Consider the following 18,362-nt stretch of genomic DNA (forward strand, 5'->3'; position numbering starts at 1 on the left):
GTTATTTATTATATAAAAAACTGTATCCAAAAACATGTTTACAATTAACAAGTCTCTACCTATGACACTAATTTTTTATATTTTTATATAGTAGACAATCAATCTTTTGAACAGTGTATGTACTTGCATTAACTATGCATTCCGACTCATGTACTTCTCTTACTTGTTTTGTTAATGTTATATTTCTTTTTATCTTCGGTAATATTTATGTACTAAAGCATATTTTTCGTGAAAATCATTGGTCGAATTGGCATATTCAAATTATTTCGAGAATTCGTAGGTATACTTGAGTCCGAATCTTGATCAGCTTAACATCTTCTTTTGCAATAACTCTTTTGCATTCCTGAAACAAACCGGAGAAATCGATATGATCTCGAAGATATAATTCCAATATTCAATCCAAAACCCTTAGAACCATAGTTAATGCACCCTATCACGTTTCCAACAGAACACAACACCATGACTTACACATCCCTTTTGTCCTTGATCTCATACCAACCAAATTCTCAAAATTCCATATAAACCTTTCCAACCATCCTTATACTTTGGATCAAACCTTATCTAGTTCCACCCATCCCTACAACCCACCTAGAAGGTTGAAACGGCAGTGGCCAAGAGACTTATTGTAAAATAAAAATGGACAATTGGAGTTCTGGCAATGGTCAGATTCTCCAGTCAAGTTGAGTGTTTGCGGCTTTGGCGCACTTGCTCAGCCCCCACTGGCTCACAACTAGTGATGCGGGGAGAGGAATGCGCTGGGATGTTTTGAGCTCTGCTCTACCCCTCACACGTTGGGGATAGAGTTGGCTCAGGGATCCTCAGGTCGATTGTGTATATATTGTACTTAAGAGTATAAGTGTGACTAGAGATTAAATTATTTTATCATTATGTTATTTTAATTATTTTTTCATACACATAGTTTAATTATGTTCATTTTGTTTTTCCTTCTGTTTGTATATATTTTAAGAGAGATTTTTTTTTTCATTCATTTATTTATTTTTATTATTATTTTATTTTATTTTAGTATGAATGTGATCATTTAGCACTATTACCTATTTACCTATTGCCCACATCTGTGTGGCAGATTGTAATATCTATCAATAAATACAAAAAAAATAAAAATAAAAAAATTATTAATGAAATACTATTTTTGATATAAGACCGATATTTCTTGAGTATTTTTTTTAGGCTGAATCATATGGAAATAAATAAAGAGGAAATAAAAAAGTTATATTATATTACAGACGATAATTCAAATTATTCCATTATTAATATTAATTTTTGTATTAGTTTTTACTGATGACTAAAAAACTAGCAAGTGGCTTACCAACGAAAATAGAAAAGAAAATTGTATGTTTTTTTCTTATAACTCGGATAGTTAGCATTTTCCGAAGAAAAGTACTCAGTAAAAAATAAAAAATAAATAATAAATAAAGCAGGTTAAATTTCCTCCAAAATACCTGTATAATATTTAATTTTTGGCCAACTTGCAATTTCTCTAAAGCGCACTTAATTATTACCAATTTTCGGTTCTCCGTGAAAAATGAAAATTTAAAATTTGTAATCAATTTCAATACTTTATTAGCAGTACTCTTCCTAATTCTGTCATTTTGACCTCTTGTGTGTCATCAGCTTCTGTCCCCATGAAGACTGCTCGTCTGTTCATAATCGTATACGAGTTCAGAAAGTAAGATTAAATGTAAATTTATTCTATCAATTATAAGTAGATGCAAAGCATTCCACTTGTAGAAGTTTATCATTTTCGGAAATAAAAATTCCCGGCTATTTTCCCGCGAGACTGATCCTGATTCGATTATGGGCCAAGAGAGGGGGTGAGGGTAGGAACCCTCCCGCCAGAACTCGGCACATCCAGAGACAAAACAACTTTTCCAATTAAAGCCGATTAAGTGAAAAGTTCTCAACTCACCTCCCCGCGGTCGTCAAAAAGGGAAACCTCTCAAGGCTAATTTTCCTCCTTCCGGTTGACGGAAAATTCAATTTACTCGCCACTTTTGGTCTCTGCGGGGGATCATTTTCACAATAATAATCATAGATAATTTCAGATTGATGCATCTTGAAGTTACTGAGAAAACAGTCGATGATATCTCTGAAATAATGAATTGAACTTGTAAAATTAAAATAAATCTAATTTTTTAATATGTCTCTTTCGGGGATAATAAAATTAATTAATTATTTAAAAAGTTATATTTTTATTTTTACTAAAGTGTTAAAGTTTAATTTTAATATTAATTGATTTCAGAGATATGAGCTTATAATAATTATAATTTATTAAATTAAAATCTGTACCACTATAACCCGTGAAGGGTGAAGGGCTCAATGCTATGTAAGGAAGTACTGTTACTGGACCAACGGTTGTGCAATGATGTGATTTGGTCAGAATCACGCTCACCCACCCAGATTTTTACCCAAATAAGGGTACCCAATTTATGAGGCTGGGTGGACCCCAAGAGTTGACTCACGGCTACAGTGTAACAGAAAACAGTTTTCTGCCCACCCGGATTCGAACCGGAGTTAGTAGCATAGCGCATTACTTCCTATAATAATTTATAATTGTAAATTATAGCATATATGTTAGATATCCCTTATAAACAACCACGGATATAACGTCGCAACTATCGGTTATAGTGACGAGTATTTCTGGAACCAAAAAAGGGTTGACGGTTTTTCTCTTATTCTTATGATACAAATAAAGCATACATTTGTTAGAATTCAAGGCGATCAAAAGAAAATCAAATATGTTTATACAATTATAGCAACATTGTCTTATACCTGAAAGTCAAATTGAATTAAAAGATTCCTTTATTCTTTGAGTAAAATAAACAGTCTCAAACATTCTTTATTAATATTTTAAATGTCCAATGTTTCGGCCAACCTAGCCAACCTCAAGGACAATCTTTCTGCCTAGTTCTAATAATTCTAGTAAATTAAACCTATTTTGTTACCTTAACCTTAACCAGTTAAATAGCATTGTAAGTTAATTTGAAATCAAAAGTTTGAAAATTAAATGAAAAAGTGACGAAATACGTTAATTTGATTTAAATTAAAGAATTAACTAAATTAAAGACCTGGGCAGAATAGCCTGCAAAAAATTGTAATAGTTTGATTTGAGGTTTGAATTAATAGTTGACATTTTCTTTGAGGGTGGCCAGGTTGGTCGAAACGTTAAACTGTTAAAATATTAATGAAGAGTGTTTGAAACTGAAATAGATAAAATTTATTTTATTTGAAGAATAAATTAACATTTTAAGTCAATTTAATTTAGAGATATAAGACATTGTTGATGTAATAGTGTAGTATATTTGATTCTCTTTTGAGATAAATTTTATTTTATTTAAATTATCTGTTTTTATTATTATTTATAATCCTTATCACTTGAGGAAGTGATAAGATTATATATAAATTTAAAGATTCCGATCAATGCATTTTTTAATGTCATTTTGATGCCATACAAATTTGAAGTTAATAAGTTGAATGCCCTATTTGCTAAAACGATTTTCCTTATTTTTGTGATTCAAAACAAGGATTATATATTATGGGTTTACGAAAAATTTGTAAAATAAAACAGAATTAATTATCGGTTTCTGTACATCGAAAAATATAAAGGTTCACCGAAATTATATGAAACTGAAATTATTTTTTAAAAAATATTTTGATTCGAAAAGAAACTATATGTAGCAGGTGCCTTCCTCGACGTACAACAAGCATTCGATAGAGTTTGGCATGCAGGACTCCTTTATAAACTGAAAAGAGTTCTTCTAGCTAATAAAAGCTAAATTTCCGACTTAAATTATCTTTTCATCTTTTAAATAAACGATCAAAATTACCACTTTCAGAAAAACTAAAGGTTTATACTTACCTTCTCAGACCAATTTGGACAAATTTACGGATATGCTAAAAAAACTAACTTACTGAAACTGCAACAATTTCAATCAAAATTACTAATCAGTAGTGCTCCCTCCTACATCACTAACAAGAACTTACACAAAGACTTACGAACTCCCTACGTACAAACAACCATTATATCACTATATAAACGGTTTCACGACACACTAACCCTCTAATTCAAGGACTATCAACACGGGACTTACCAGATACGAGACGACGTTTACGAAGGAGCTGGAATAGGGACCTCTTAAATTGATTTTTTTAAATTTCAATTTTAATGGAGAGGCATCATTGGATGACCTTAACCTTCATGCCTTCATGACATATTTTTTTTTCTCTCTCTACATCTCATTCTCACGACATAGAATATTCGAAGCACTCGATCGTGAGATTTCATATAGCACATATGAGAGAACTTATAGCAACTGTAAATATGTAAACCTTTAAATGGTTAAAACTGTCGTCAATAACCATGTTTTACCCTAAACCAGAGTGTCTTAGCATAATTTAATACCAAAATTATTCCTATATAGCCAAGTTTCTAAAATTTATTAAATCAGCCTTACATAAATCGGTGAAACCGGAAACTTCAATTCTGAATATGTCAGATACCATGTTTTAGGACTGAGTGTTTTTCCAAAAAATAAATTGGTAGATGAAATGAACTTCTCTCCAATCTTGTCAAAGAGCAGCTTTCAACTTTAAGAGTCTGGATTTCTTTCAATAACTCCAGAGTTTTGTTAGTGTTACGCACAAAGAGGAATTAGTATCCTTCACTGCGGTAGATCTCACGGAGGAGAGTGGCATCTCCTAATCACATAGCTCAGAGGTAAACGCCTCATTGACTCATAATTCCTCAGGAGCCGTTTGAGAAAGAACTGAAGGAAACGACAAAAACTATTCCTAGGGAATCACTTAAAGCCATAAAATAACAAGATAAACACCAGATGTTTTTCAGTCACGCTGTTCTTTACTAATAGGCCGGCTCCTTGCTGTGGTAATAACCGTGGTTCCTCGATCGGGCACGTCCCGATGATTCTGTTACTACGCACGTTTGTGGTTTCGAGCCGTTGGATTTCTGATTAGTAGGAACTTCTGTCATCGAGGCAAGAACTTCTGTCTTTCTTGTTAAGGAGGAGACTCGGATTTGCACTTTTTGGACAGCAGGTGGTTGGAAATGGTGATATCTTATGTTATTATAACTAAACAAACCGTTTATTTGATTCTAATGAAATTACTAAGTGTAGTACAAGTTGGCATTTAGTTAGGTCCATATCAATTTAATTAGATCTCATCCACTACTTTTGGCAAATAATGTTTTCTTTGGCACACCTATATTTGCAAAACAGTCCTTCCGATTTTGCCTAAGATTATAGGAAAATTGGGGATTGGTATAAAATGAGTATTATAGTAACAATTTCAACAAAAATCTTTTCTCTGGATACTCTTCTAATTCATCAACGGATCTTGCTTTAGATGTAGTTCTCAAATCATGAATCGACCTTGAAATAGTAATATAGGTACCTAAAGAAATAAAATTAATGATGATTTCCATAAAATGCTATTTGCACAGAAGAAAATAAAAATAGTTAAACATTTTTAATTTGTTTAAATTTATGAGTTTATATTATATATATATATATTTTTTTTTAAATAACTTTATTGAAATTTACAACTGTATATTACATAATACATTTAGTAAATATGGTCTTAGTGAAAAATGGAGTGTTACAGGCGTGCAGAGCAACTACTCATTGGTAGCACTCTAATGACATTTTCCATTAGCTGGTCTCGTGGCTATCTTCTTTTCAGGCGCCTCGGAGGATTGTCAGGAATGGAAGAGGATGCAAGGTTAGAAACTAGGGGGTTTGAGTGGTTAAGGAGTTTATAATGGAAGGAGTGATATCTGGTTCGGGCTAGATCGGTTACATAGGGATCATTAAGGTCTTTATGTATGATTTTACTTGTGACAATGTAAGGAGCATTGAGGATTTTACGAAGGATTTAGGATTGTAAGGATTGAATACGAAAGGCTTAGTGGAGCCCCAAAGGTCAACTCCATATGTCCAGATTGGCCTTATTACAGTCATGTAGATCAGTCTTTTGTAATGTCTTGGAAGTTTATGCCATTTGTCTAGTAAGAGCTGTAATAGTCGAAATCGACGTGCAGTTTCATCTCTTTTCAGTCTTGTGTGAGGATTCCAGGTTAATGTAGTCCAAGGCAGCGGATCTGTTCGACAGGGGTAAGAGTAACATTATTAAATGAAACTAGGGCAGTCGGTAGGTTTACGACGAAGGGTAAAAGTAATTTGATGGGATTTGTTGGAATTTATCTTAATCCAATTATGACACCATTCTCCGAGGGCTGTGATGTGGGCGTTTATATTTATTTACCTTTTCTTAGTTATGTTTCTTTGATATTTAGGTTTATTTTTAGCAGATGTAAGTCGTAAAAGCTTCAAAAGAGATGTTTGTAAATGAAGGCTTTATTATTATATTGTATTATTTATTATAGGTTTCTGTTACTTAAACTTTCCAGAATTTTATGACTCTCTTGGCAATTTTTGACATAAGGAGGGGATATCTACAGGTTATCACCCTTTTCTGTCTACAGTGGGGGTTCAAGTTTTCATTCGGTGGGACCAACACAGAAATGAAAGTTGACGCTCGAGGACGGATTCGAACCGGCGCTGCTGCAATCTAGTATAATAGCTGGGCTACATTCGAGCCTGTTTCTCAGGAATGTATCTTACCTTTATTATATACAATGTCCAAACTTTTCTTAAATTATTCGTGCTTGATTAAGTCTAGAACACATTCGATATGAACTCCCTTTGAGTTCGATTATTTCTTGAGGTTGGAAGTCATGGCTAAGATCTTAAGCTTTCTAAGTACTACCTAAATTTGTTACGTTCAAATCTATATGGGTATTGTGTCAAAAAATTTGAGAAATAAAGGAATGACGAAAACGAAAAGGAATTCTCCCCTCATACTCCAGTTGGTATTCAGAAGTAGATTGAAAAAAAAAGTGAAAAGTTTCAAACTTAACAGGAGAGCAGTTTGAACAAATGTTTTCTTCTGAATAAAACTCAGGGGCATCTATAACCAAGTAGGAACCCAGAGCACATTAAGACTTGGAGCCCTATATATAGAGGTAGGCTAGCTTAAATAATTAATTTATTTAATATTCGTTTAAAAGTTACAAATATTTAAAACAAAATATTAGAAAAATCGTAAATTACTTCTTATAAATGGTTTTATAGTCCTTTTATGAAGTCTGGTATTCAATTTTCAACTTCTTAATACTACCTCAATTTTAAGTTTTAGAAAAATATGCAAAGCACTTCATAAAAAGGAGTATTTAAAAATATTCTTTTATGCAAAATTTCCCTTTTCCCCTTCCCAAAATTAAAAATATTAAAGAGCTTAAGCTTCAAGGGAACAAAAGATGCTATTGCACAGAAATTTGGTCTCAACTGATCAGTCTTGAGCCATTCCTACTACCTCGTTTATTTTTGACTCGTTACAATTTATCAATCATAGGAGTTAGGAGACCCTATGGATCGTGAAATCCTTTGTGAGTAAATATACCAATGATAAAAGTGCACTCATTATTGTTTTAAAAGCATTTAACTCATTTCACAATCGATTCAAAAGTTATCTATTCCTTAGTATTAAGATAACAGTTCTGTACCTCAGAAGTATAAGAATCAATGCCACCCTTACAGGACATCAATTTGAACTGATCCCCTCCAACAAGAGTTTAATATTTTTTTTTTTTTTTTTATAAAAATCATGTAAACAGCTTAGAATTGGTCGAGAAGATCAACATCTATATTTTTCGTGAAAATAAAAACAGTTAAATTAATATTTATAGTAATGCTAAAGTGGTAAAAAGTGGACTTTCAGTACAATTTTTCATTATTTAACATTTTTGGAGAGAAATATACGTAAGTAACAATATTGTAATACAATTTTGTTTTATTGATGAAATAAAATGTTTTGAAACAATTTATACTAAATTAACAAGTTGTGTATTGTAGGCAATTGCTGTGTTTCTGTAATTACTCATAGATCAGATGAGAACGGAAAGGAATATTTTAGGGAAATTTCAAATTGTTAATGCAAGTCAGTTATTATTTCCTAAATTAATCTTTTTAATTACTCACCTGTTTTAAATGGTCATGCACTTTTTTAATTACTATATAACGAATTCGATTGTTGATTGTTGTGATAACTTTTAACAAAGAAGGTTGACTGTGATAAATAGTTTCAATTTTTAATTTAACGTGAACATTTGACTATTAGGGTAGTTTGTGGACTGATATAAATGACCTGAGTAGAAGTTGTTTTAAAGGATTTGGTTCTAAAATTGTATTAAGATTGTCCTTGAGGATGGCCGAATTGGCCGAAACGTCAGACTTATAAAGGAATAAAAAATGTTTTGAGACTAAAATTAATAAAATTTTATTTATTTAAACAATATTAAAAAGAAAGTGTTAAGATAATAAATAAAGAATTATTCGATGTTTATGATGATATTCTTTTGACGTTATGAGCTTTTTATGTCATAAATAACATAAAGTTGCTGATTTAATTTCCGAATATTGATTATGTTACTACTTACCCAAGCAGGTAAAAAAAAAACTAAACAAGTAAAGGATAAATAAAACACATCTTATTAATTTTTTTATGTATAAGTATTTGTTTATTATTTGATCATTCATACATGACATATAGATGGGGTCCAAAAATGTATTCTTTCGTTAAAATTAAAATCTGAATTACATTTAGGAAACAAATCAACTAACCGTTGCTAACGTTTGCCATTATTCACTGATGTTCTGAAAGTGAGAATTTAAAATATCTAAATGATATCTCTTGTATACTTTTAAATTAACAATTTGGAGCAAATGTTAATCCAGTGGCAATCGTTATCAAGGCTATGAACTACTACAAACCCTTTAATGCTAAATGTATCCGCACTACAGATGGGAATCAATAACAACATTTGGATTTTCGGTCTGTAAATCTAAACGATGCATTTACATAAATTTATTGAAACATTTTTTGTACAATTTTAATATATATATATATTTTTTTTGGTTTAAATAATAAGAATAATACACATATACATATGCTACACGGGCTTTACTAAACTAAACCATAATCCCTGTGTGACTCCGAATTTGTTCACATGCGTATAATCTTTATTTTTTAATGTTTTTTTTGTAATATATAACGAAAATAAAATCCAGTCAAATGGAAATAATAAAAATTCATAAACAACAACGACTTAGTCAAAATGGGAAACAGTCAACTGCAACTCATAAAAAAGAAAAAAAAACAATAAACAGGATATACATGTATATAATATCAATCTTAACCAAATGTACACACTCACTGGTATTACGAATATATCTCAGTCACATTTAGACTATAGTTAGATAATGTTTATATACTCACAAATATTGAAACACAAAAATTGGGACAACAATTTCAACATCTATATTACACTTTAGTAAATCTTTAGGATATTTACAGTTGAAAGTACACGACCGACTTTTTTTTTTTTATCTTCTTTTTTTTAATTTTTATTTTTATATAATTTTTTTTTTTGAAAAAAAAATCGAACGGGAAAAATCCTATCCAATATTGCACTTGTCAAAATAATTTTTTTCTACCTACTACCAAAAACTTAGACACTATAATAAGTGTATTATTAATCTCATGGTGTATATTAAAATACAATAAGAAGTCCATAAAATATTTTTTTTTAAATAATCAAAAACCCCATATCTGTACACAATCTTACGTCATCAGCTTTACAAATAATCGGAACGACGCTTATTGCTAGACTATATCAATACTGAGAAGGATATATTAATTTATATATATATTTATATTTTTAGAAGTCTTTAGCGCTTCTTGTCCTTTCGTTGAGGACTTTTCGAAGATATATTCGTAAATGTCAATATTCACAATACACAACACAGCACTATAGTTCGGTGGCCCAGCGCTGCGGCAGGACACGATCACAGATTGGTACGTCATGGTGCCTACAGACCTATCACTCATACCTCTCCTGCCAGAGGTCGTGGCTGTTGGGCATGACGGAAGCTAGTTAGGTGGTGAGGTGCGTGAACTGGTAGGGGTTCCCGTAGGGCTGCGACATGTGGTAGTGGTAAGGGATCACGTTCATCGAGGCCATCTTGTGCTCCTTCTTCCACTTCATCCTCCGGTTCTGGAACCAGATCTTGATCTGCCTCTCCGTCAGGCAGAGCGCGTGGGCGATCTCTATCCTCCTCCGCCTCGTCAGGTACCTGTTGAAGTGGAACTCCTTCTCCAGCTCCAGCGTCTGGTACCGGGTGTAGGAGGTCCTTTGCCTCTTCGTCTCCCCATTAGCGTTAACTGTACCTAAAACAAAAGAAATCTTATGTTAATCGAAGCTATAATATGTCAGCAACTGCCTTATTCTAAGAAAAACTTATATATTGCTATATCACCTAACATAGACGTGAATAATTTGAAAATATATAGAGATACTACCAATTAGTAGCAATCTTTATCTATAGGGGCTCTAAGTTATGAATCCATCATATTCTTAGATCACTGAAAGAGTTATATCCCATCCCATATTTCCTAATTAATTCAGTAATTCGCTGATATTTCTAAAAATCACTGTATTTTTAGAATCTGTATTCACTGTATTTCTAAAAATAGAATAACGGTAGAACTATAACCACAGGTTTGAAGTTATCGTTAATTCTTTTTTTGTCTATTGAGAATCTTACAAAGGATGTTGTTATTATATTAGGTTTGTTATTGTAATGCTGGGACTATTTAATGGTTCAGCTAGAACCCCAGAGCTACGATTGACATCAGAAGAACATATATATTTGAAAAAAACAAAAACATTATTATTAAATATTGATATTCATGTTTGCTTTGAGTTTTAATTATGTTATTGTTGCATAACATAATGTACAGAATCAGGTCACTTCACAGATTATCAACTTCTAACTTCTTTAGATTTCAAAAGGTCTTAGGAATTTCCTTGTTACCTTATTTATTTTCAAAGTAAAAAAAGGTTGTCACAAAACTAACATTGGGCTTTCGGAGACCAGAATATCTTTATTCAATTCTGACACTTATGTCAAGATGTGACGGCGGAAAGTAGAGTTCAAAGGGAATCTTGTATCCGAAAAGTGGTACTATCGCCCTAGGCCACTGGGACTGGAACAAGGCCAAAGAAAATATTTGATATTTTCTCTGGAGGCTTGGTTGTGTTATCCTATCGATCGGGAGGGACGGGTGTCAGGGACCTCCTCAAGATTCTCAAGAGAGGAACTAATTTTAAAATAGCAGCTGACAACCGAACGAGCACAACGTGAAAGACTGTTCTTATTGGTTCTGTAGCTCTGCACCCTTGAGGAATATAAATAGACCAATTGATATTTTTCTGGGCTACAGGATTATAATACAAGAACATATTATTGTTAACTAAGCGATCGATTTCAGGCGGGAAAAACCATTATTTTCTCTCTAAAAATTAATAAAATATATTTATATTAAAATTAATAACTGTACCACAGTAATCCATTAAAGGTTTTGGGTTCAGTACCTCGTATGGAAGTACTGTTTCTGGACCTAAAGTCATGCAGGATCACTCTCAACTGCCAAGCTTTTCCCCAATTTAGGGTATCCATTCTATAAAGACTGGGTGTGCCCCAGGTCTGTTCCACGGCTGATCCAGGTGAATAAATAATTATCAGTTATAGCTGGACTCGAACCCAGGCTCAGAGAATAGGTGTTTAGTCTCTTGCTGAGCTACTTGTCCCTTTATTTATGAACATGGTAAATCCCCAACAATTTCAATTTTAAGGGATTGAGACGTAACTTTTGAGTCCAATTTTTCTATTTTAGAAACGTTTTGAATTGCCGTGATTATGTATATTTATTAAGAGAAATTATGTTTATTTTATCTCACCCTTCTATTAATTTTATTATTTGAAACAAAAACATGTGTATACAAAATTATACATAATGCATAATGAACATAAATGTCGTTTCTTTAGAGCATTTTAAGGTAGGTTGTGGTATCTGCTGTATGTTGGGGAGCACTGCGGCATATGTTTAATAGCATAGCATATTAGCATTGGTAATAAATACTTTACAATAAAAACATACGGTACGAACTGAAAACATTAAGATTTACATTACCTAAACTAAATAAAAACGGCCTTAACTAAAAATAATTTAAGTGAATTATCCTGAAAGTTATTATTTCAACAAAAAATGCAGCTCAACTGTCATTGAAAAAATATTTTTTTTCTCTTTGCAATGCACTCTCTCCTTACATGAAGCATTAACAGTAAAAATAAGGTTATAAATGCCACATGTTAAAAATAATATTAACATTTCTAAATCTAATAGATATAATTTCTTAAATTACCTAAATCATTTAATTATACCATTGCCTAGCATTAAAATTGAGTGTATTTATTTTTTTAAATATACTTGATTTTGATATGAATAATTATTTTTAATTTTTAATGGTTAGTATTAAATCATATAATACTTTTTATAAATAAAATATCGGCTATTGTTTATTTTGTTTTGAGTATAATGAAGGAATGATTATAATTAATTTAACAACGTGAAGTAATTAGAGTCAATCATTAAAATATAAGCAACCATAAATTAAATAACAAAGTTTATGTATAACTCTTTAAGTTATAATTTTCTAATATTTTTGTTCTAAACGTCTGTTGACATATGGTTATTAATTTTCCAAATTTAAATGTAGCATAAATATTTATGTAAATATTTTTAGTATTTTTACTATAAAAAAATAAAAATATGTTATATTTCCACTAATCAGGCAACCATGTTTTCTCTCACACAGTAAATAGAGAGGTTATAATATATACCAAATATAAAGTTAAATTTACATATAGTGAATTAACCTGCATGTATTAGATTTCAATCACATTCCTCGATGATGAACAGCACTGAGATGGTTCAAGAAACATTCAACACTTCAACGTCAAACATTCCACGTTTACGAAGGAGCAGTGTTGTGACTGAAATCGAAAGGTTGAAAAAGTCAAGAGAACAAAGGAGACAAAAACAAGCTGAAAAGAAGGAAGAAAAAGAAGCTTTGATGAACGCATTTCCCGGAAACCCTAATTGGCAGTTTAGTGTGATGATAAAGGAGTACCGCAGCACTCTGGATATCAAACCATTGAAGGATTCGGACCCGATGAAGCAGTGCCTCATTACAGTGTGTGTAAGGAAAAGGCCCCTCAACAGGAGGGAGCTCGCTAAGAAAGATGTTGACGTCATAACTGTTCCGAAGAAAGACCTTATCGTAGTCCACGAACCCAAGCTCAAGGTTGATCTTACTAAGTACTTAGAGAATCACGAGTTCAAATTCGATTACGCCTTCGACGAATACTGTTCCAACGATACCGTGTACAAGTTCACAGCCAAGCCGCTGGTAGACACAGTATTTGAAGGGGGAATGGCAACTTGTTTTGCATACGGTCAGACTGGTAGTGGCAAAACACATACGATGGGTGGAAAGCTCTGTGGTAAATCTCAAGACTATAAAGGTGGGATATATGCGATGGCAGCTATAGATGTCTTCGAACATCTCCACTCACCTAAATACGAACATTTAAAACTGATTGTTACTGCTAGTTTTTTCGAAATTTATCAAGGAAAACTATTCGACTTACTAGCCGATAAAGCTACACTTAGAGTACTAGAAGATGGGAAACAGCATGTGCAAGTTGTTGGTTTGACTGAAAGAGTGGTAAACTCAGTAGATGCAGTTCTAAACTTGATACACGGAGGCAACCAGGCCAGAACATCTGGGTCGACAGCAGCCAACCCTACCTCCTCTAGGTCTCACGCAGTGTTCCAACTCACACTGAGGAGCTCGAGAGGTCACCAGATCCATGGTAAGTTGTCCTTGATTGACTTGGCAGGTAACGAAAGAGGAGCTGATACAGCTTCAGGAGATAGGGTAACGCGAATGGAAGGAGCAGCCATTAACAAGTCGTTACTGTCACTGAAGGAGTGCATCAGGGCACTGGGCAAGAAAGGGGCACACTTGCCCTTCCGAGGTAGCAAATTGACTCAGGTGCTGAAGGACTCCTTCGTTGGAGAAAACACGAAGACTTGTATGATAGCTATGATCAGTCCTGGTATGACCTCCTGTGAGCACTCCTTGAATACATTGCGCTACGCCGATAGAGTGAAGGAGCTAACTTTTAGCTCTGATGGAGAGCCTGATGGAATTCCGGAGTTCGATCAGGAAGATAGTGACGTTGAACAGGAATATCCACTCGAGGAAATGTTAGTGGACGAAGAGGGTACTGAGCCCAATACTTCAACAACACAACAACTCGTTTGCAATACAACTCAATACTGCAATACAACAACCGCTCCTAGTTGCCTTCAACAACTCCCTGACAAATCTGAAGAAGATCTCATTGAATCTTTGAACGCGTGGCGGGTTACATGTAGCCAGTGTGATGTCCGAGAGATAGAAGTTCTCTCAGGTATGAAACAGCCTTTTTACGAGAAAACGGTAATAGCGTCTCGTCTGTCTCAAATTATAGAAGACAGAATCAATCATCTCATACAGTTAAATGAAAAAGTAAAGTTATTTAGCCAATAAATGTATTTAACATTTTTTGTAGCCAAATAGGTAAATTACTTTTAACCTTAATGCTATTTGGTTTTTGCTGGTTAACAAGTTATAAAATGTGTTACCTCCTTGAGATTTGAAGTTTGCTTACAAATATATGAATGTATTTCTTGTTGATACTCTCTTTCCGCATTAAATAATTTATTTTCTAAGTACTCATCTTTACAGTTACTTTAATACAGTTTTTAGATTGGACATAATTTAATTTGCAATTATATTAGTTAAGAAAAGTTACCGTGAGAATCGATATCGAGCATAAGTAAAGTGCTAACCAACTAAATATCTTTATTTATATATAAAATACCTTGGGTATTTTAATTTATTAAAAAAATAAAATAAAGTTTGATATGTTAATGATTACTTTATTTGTAGTTTTGTATTTCAATTTATTAAAACAATAAATAAGTTGGATATGTTAATACTTAATTTATTTGTGGTTTTATTGTGTTTTTTTATTTAGGTTTTATTAAATCCTTTTGTACTCAATTTCGATCGCTTATGTCTAATACAGTAGAAGGAACATTACTAGAAGTCATGAAGACAACATTGGCAAAGTTCATAAAAAAAAAAAAAAATAAAAAAAAGTAGTATAAGAAATGTTTGTAGGCATTATTAAATTATTATTTTATTTAAATTAATAATGGAGAATAAGCGAAGTCTTTTAAAAGAATTTTATTTTATTATTCAAACGAAATATCTTATATAAAAAAACATAATTACATTAAGAATATAGTAAAATTTATTCCCTTCTCTCCTATAATCTAAAAATATTATTATTCTTTTCTTTTTTGCATAACTATAATATGGTCAGGACGTTTGAATGAACTATTTTCATTGAGGTTTATTAAATCACATGTTTATCAGGTCTGTTAATAGTAAAAATATTTATTTCACCCAACCGTCCCCGAAATCCCATGATAAGATGTAGGCTTCTCCTTTTAAACTTTGATACATTTAATAATAGCGAATAGAAGATTGTTTAACAAATTACTTATATCTATCAATATTATTATTTTTTTTTCCTAAGTCGCAGAAAATAGACATTAAGCCATTTCCATCTCTGTTTAGGTTTACATCTCATTTTTTCAAGATATACTTTATGCCTATACACGATAAGATATGGTCCCATTCATGTCGCCTATGTTGCATTCATGATGCGATGCCTTTCCGATGAAGGTATTTTTTTAGGAGATAATGTCCTGTCATTAGGAGAAAACAAGCCACTCCCTCAGCTCTGCTAAGATTGCTTACCTTCCACTTGAACTTTGTGTCTGACGTTTGTCCTGTCCTTATAATAAGAAAAACAAAATAAGAAGGAATTTTCTATCCTTCCCCGCCCCAATAAAAATCTAAAAATTCCATGATAAAAGCCAGGATTTTTTTACCTTGAAAAACCTTTGCTTATACAAAGTACATGATTTTTAGAAAACAAAAATAGTTATATGGAGCTGCATCGGAAAATTTGCTAGGACTTGGAATCAGTGTGATTTTTTTTAATTATCATTTTGTATGTTTTTTTTTTAATTATCATTTTGTATGTATTTACTTGTACTTTTGTATATATTGCTATAATATATTATTGAAATGTACTATTATCATCATATACCAGAAATGAATTTATATGCTGTAGCTAAGATAGTCGCAGAGGTACTTCGAGCAGTGAGGGCTTGGAGATCGAATTCAATAAACACAGTTTTGAGGCGCTGCTGTTTCTTTACCATTTATATCTGTCGGCTCCCCCACCCTATCAGGCTATGGCTCCCTAATGCACAGCCTCGCTGTCTGTCCTGCGTTCTTCCAAATTGTTTGTTTTCCTTGTCTTATTTTATCATGAATATAACAATAAAAGTATTAAAAAATATATTTAATGAAATTTTAAAAATTTAGTATTTTCCAATAAGCAATTATGAACTTCCTATTGGTGGTGAGTATTTTATGTTATTGGATCTAATGCCAATCTACTTTCCGGACAGCACGGATGACTATCGAAAAATGTTCAGGATGACAGATCACAATTTTTTGGATTCCTGTATTATTTGAGTGTTTAATTAAACCAGATATATTCATTTCGAACCTGATCTACGTAAGTAACTATTCTAACATTTAATTTCTTCTATTTTTTTTTTACTAATAGATACAATTTTCATTCAAGCATAATTAATTTTAAAATTCACAGTTGTCTAGCCAAATAGACCGTGTCGATTTATACCACTATATTAAAACTTCAAAGAAGAAAAAAAATAGTTAAAATATGAAATGTTCCTAATAAACAATGATCGAATTCACAATTTAGATTAAATTCAACGAATGAAAATAATAACCTCAATATTACAATCCAAATACCTGATTAAGATCAATATATGTTTTTTAATAAATAAAGTAAAAAAAATGTTAGTTGAGGAAAAAATACAGTGTCTGCTTATTTTTCATCTGTGCCAAAATTTCAGCTTCAATAATAGGCCTGCATCTAAGGGACGTAACAACAGATTCGAATAAATTCTTTATTGGAGTATTAATAAATATGCTTTCAAACATTAGAATGATTTTTTTCTTATCCACTCAAAATCCTTGATTTAAACTGATAACATATGTTTACTGTGATTACATTGGATAATAATAAAAAGTCATAAAAGTTTTATTATAGAACCAGAGGGAAGTCCTATCTCAAAGGCGTAGATTTCACCCTCATTAATTTGTTCTAATAACCTATTTGGTTACTTTCAAACTAAATTTTAAAACTTTTAATTACTGATTAACTTAAAATCATTATCAATTTCTTATCAAAAGTATAATGGTTACTTTATTATAATTTTTAAAAAAAATTTTTTGGGGTAGATTTTTACTTTTAATTGCAAATCGTTATTGATGTGATTCCAAAATTCATAAAAAATATATAGTAATTACAGATAAATAATATATACACATCTTATTTTTATTTTTTTTTTTAAATCCTCATTTTCTTTTGAAATATATATTTTCTAGACCAACAATATATATCTTGAATTTTTTATCTGCCATACCGCGTTACAAAACTCTCAAACCAATAGGAAATACAGTATCAATGCTGGGTTATAAGATTGGTTTCTACACTTATTAAAATTTGTAAATTCGTGTCCTAATGAGAATATATAAGGATTTTAATAGTATCTATAAATAAAAATTAATGTATTATTATAAATGGTGGAAAAACCACTATTGTAGCAATCTCAACAATAAATAAAAATCGAAAGCTTGCCCATTAGCTTGTTGCCCTTAATTGCGAATTGATTGGCAGCAACACGTTTCCAGAGGCGCTTTACAAGACCCATAATGGCGGTGTGTGACAACCATTGGAGTCGGTAATCCATACGGTAGTGACGTAAGCAGGATCGGTCCTTTCAAGTTGTAGACGGCTTTGAAAGGTAAATGTCAATTCTATGTGGAGTTAAAATTAATAGTTAATATAAAATTCTAATATTGTAATATATATTTATTTTAATAATATTATTCTAAATGTGAATAACAATTTTCTAGATCAATACGCAAAATAATTCTAATTAAATGGAAATGACTGAAAAAAACAGAATTTTTATTTATATACAGAGTTTCTTACTAAAACAATACTAATTTAATAATTATATATCAATTTAATTACTACCCTTGAAATGGACTTTGTTTGTATTCGATTAAATTATATTTAAGCACTATAATTTGGATTATGTTTTCCTCTCTCATAGTGTTTGTAGCTTTGAAAGAA

The 18,362-nt window shown here is 31.8% G+C and overlaps 2 protein-coding genes across 2 annotated transcripts in view; one reads left to right on the forward strand and one right to left on the reverse strand.

The window, feature by feature from the left end:
- Positions 1-9,888: 9,888 nt before the first annotated feature.
- The window catches only part of Scr (Sex combs reduced), a 91,639-nt gene continuing 83,165 nt past the window's right edge, over positions 9,889-18,362 (reverse strand). Inside the window, exon 2 of the mRNA XM_014419605.3 lies at positions 9,889-10,323. Coding sequence (XP_014275091.1) covers positions 10,031-10,323 — 293 coding nt within the window. The 3' untranslated portion in view covers positions 9,889-10,030. The remainder of the gene's footprint in view (positions 10,324-18,362) is intronic.
- On the forward strand, positions 12,760-14,781 carry LOC106680101 (kinesin-like protein Klp10A). The gene has a single exon (XM_014419594.2). It carries the CDS (start codon positions 12,908-12,910, stop codon positions 14,594-14,596), a length of 1,689 nt encoding a protein of 562 aa, XP_014275080.1. The 5' UTR covers positions 12,760-12,907; the 3' UTR covers positions 14,597-14,781.

Source organism: Halyomorpha halys, unplaced genomic scaffold (assembly GCF_000696795.3).
Source record: "Halyomorpha halys isolate HHAL.00 unplaced genomic scaffold, Hhal_1.1 Scaffold15.1, whole genome shotgun sequence".
In the NCBI taxonomy this organism is placed as follows: Eukaryota; Metazoa; Arthropoda; class Insecta; order Hemiptera; family Pentatomidae; genus Halyomorpha; species Halyomorpha halys.

Excerpts from the sequence above, each read along its gene's own strand:
- LOC106680101 (XM_014419594.2), top strand. The coding sequence starts at position 12,908 with ATGATGAACAGCACTGAGATGGTTCAAGAAACATTCAACACTTCAACG.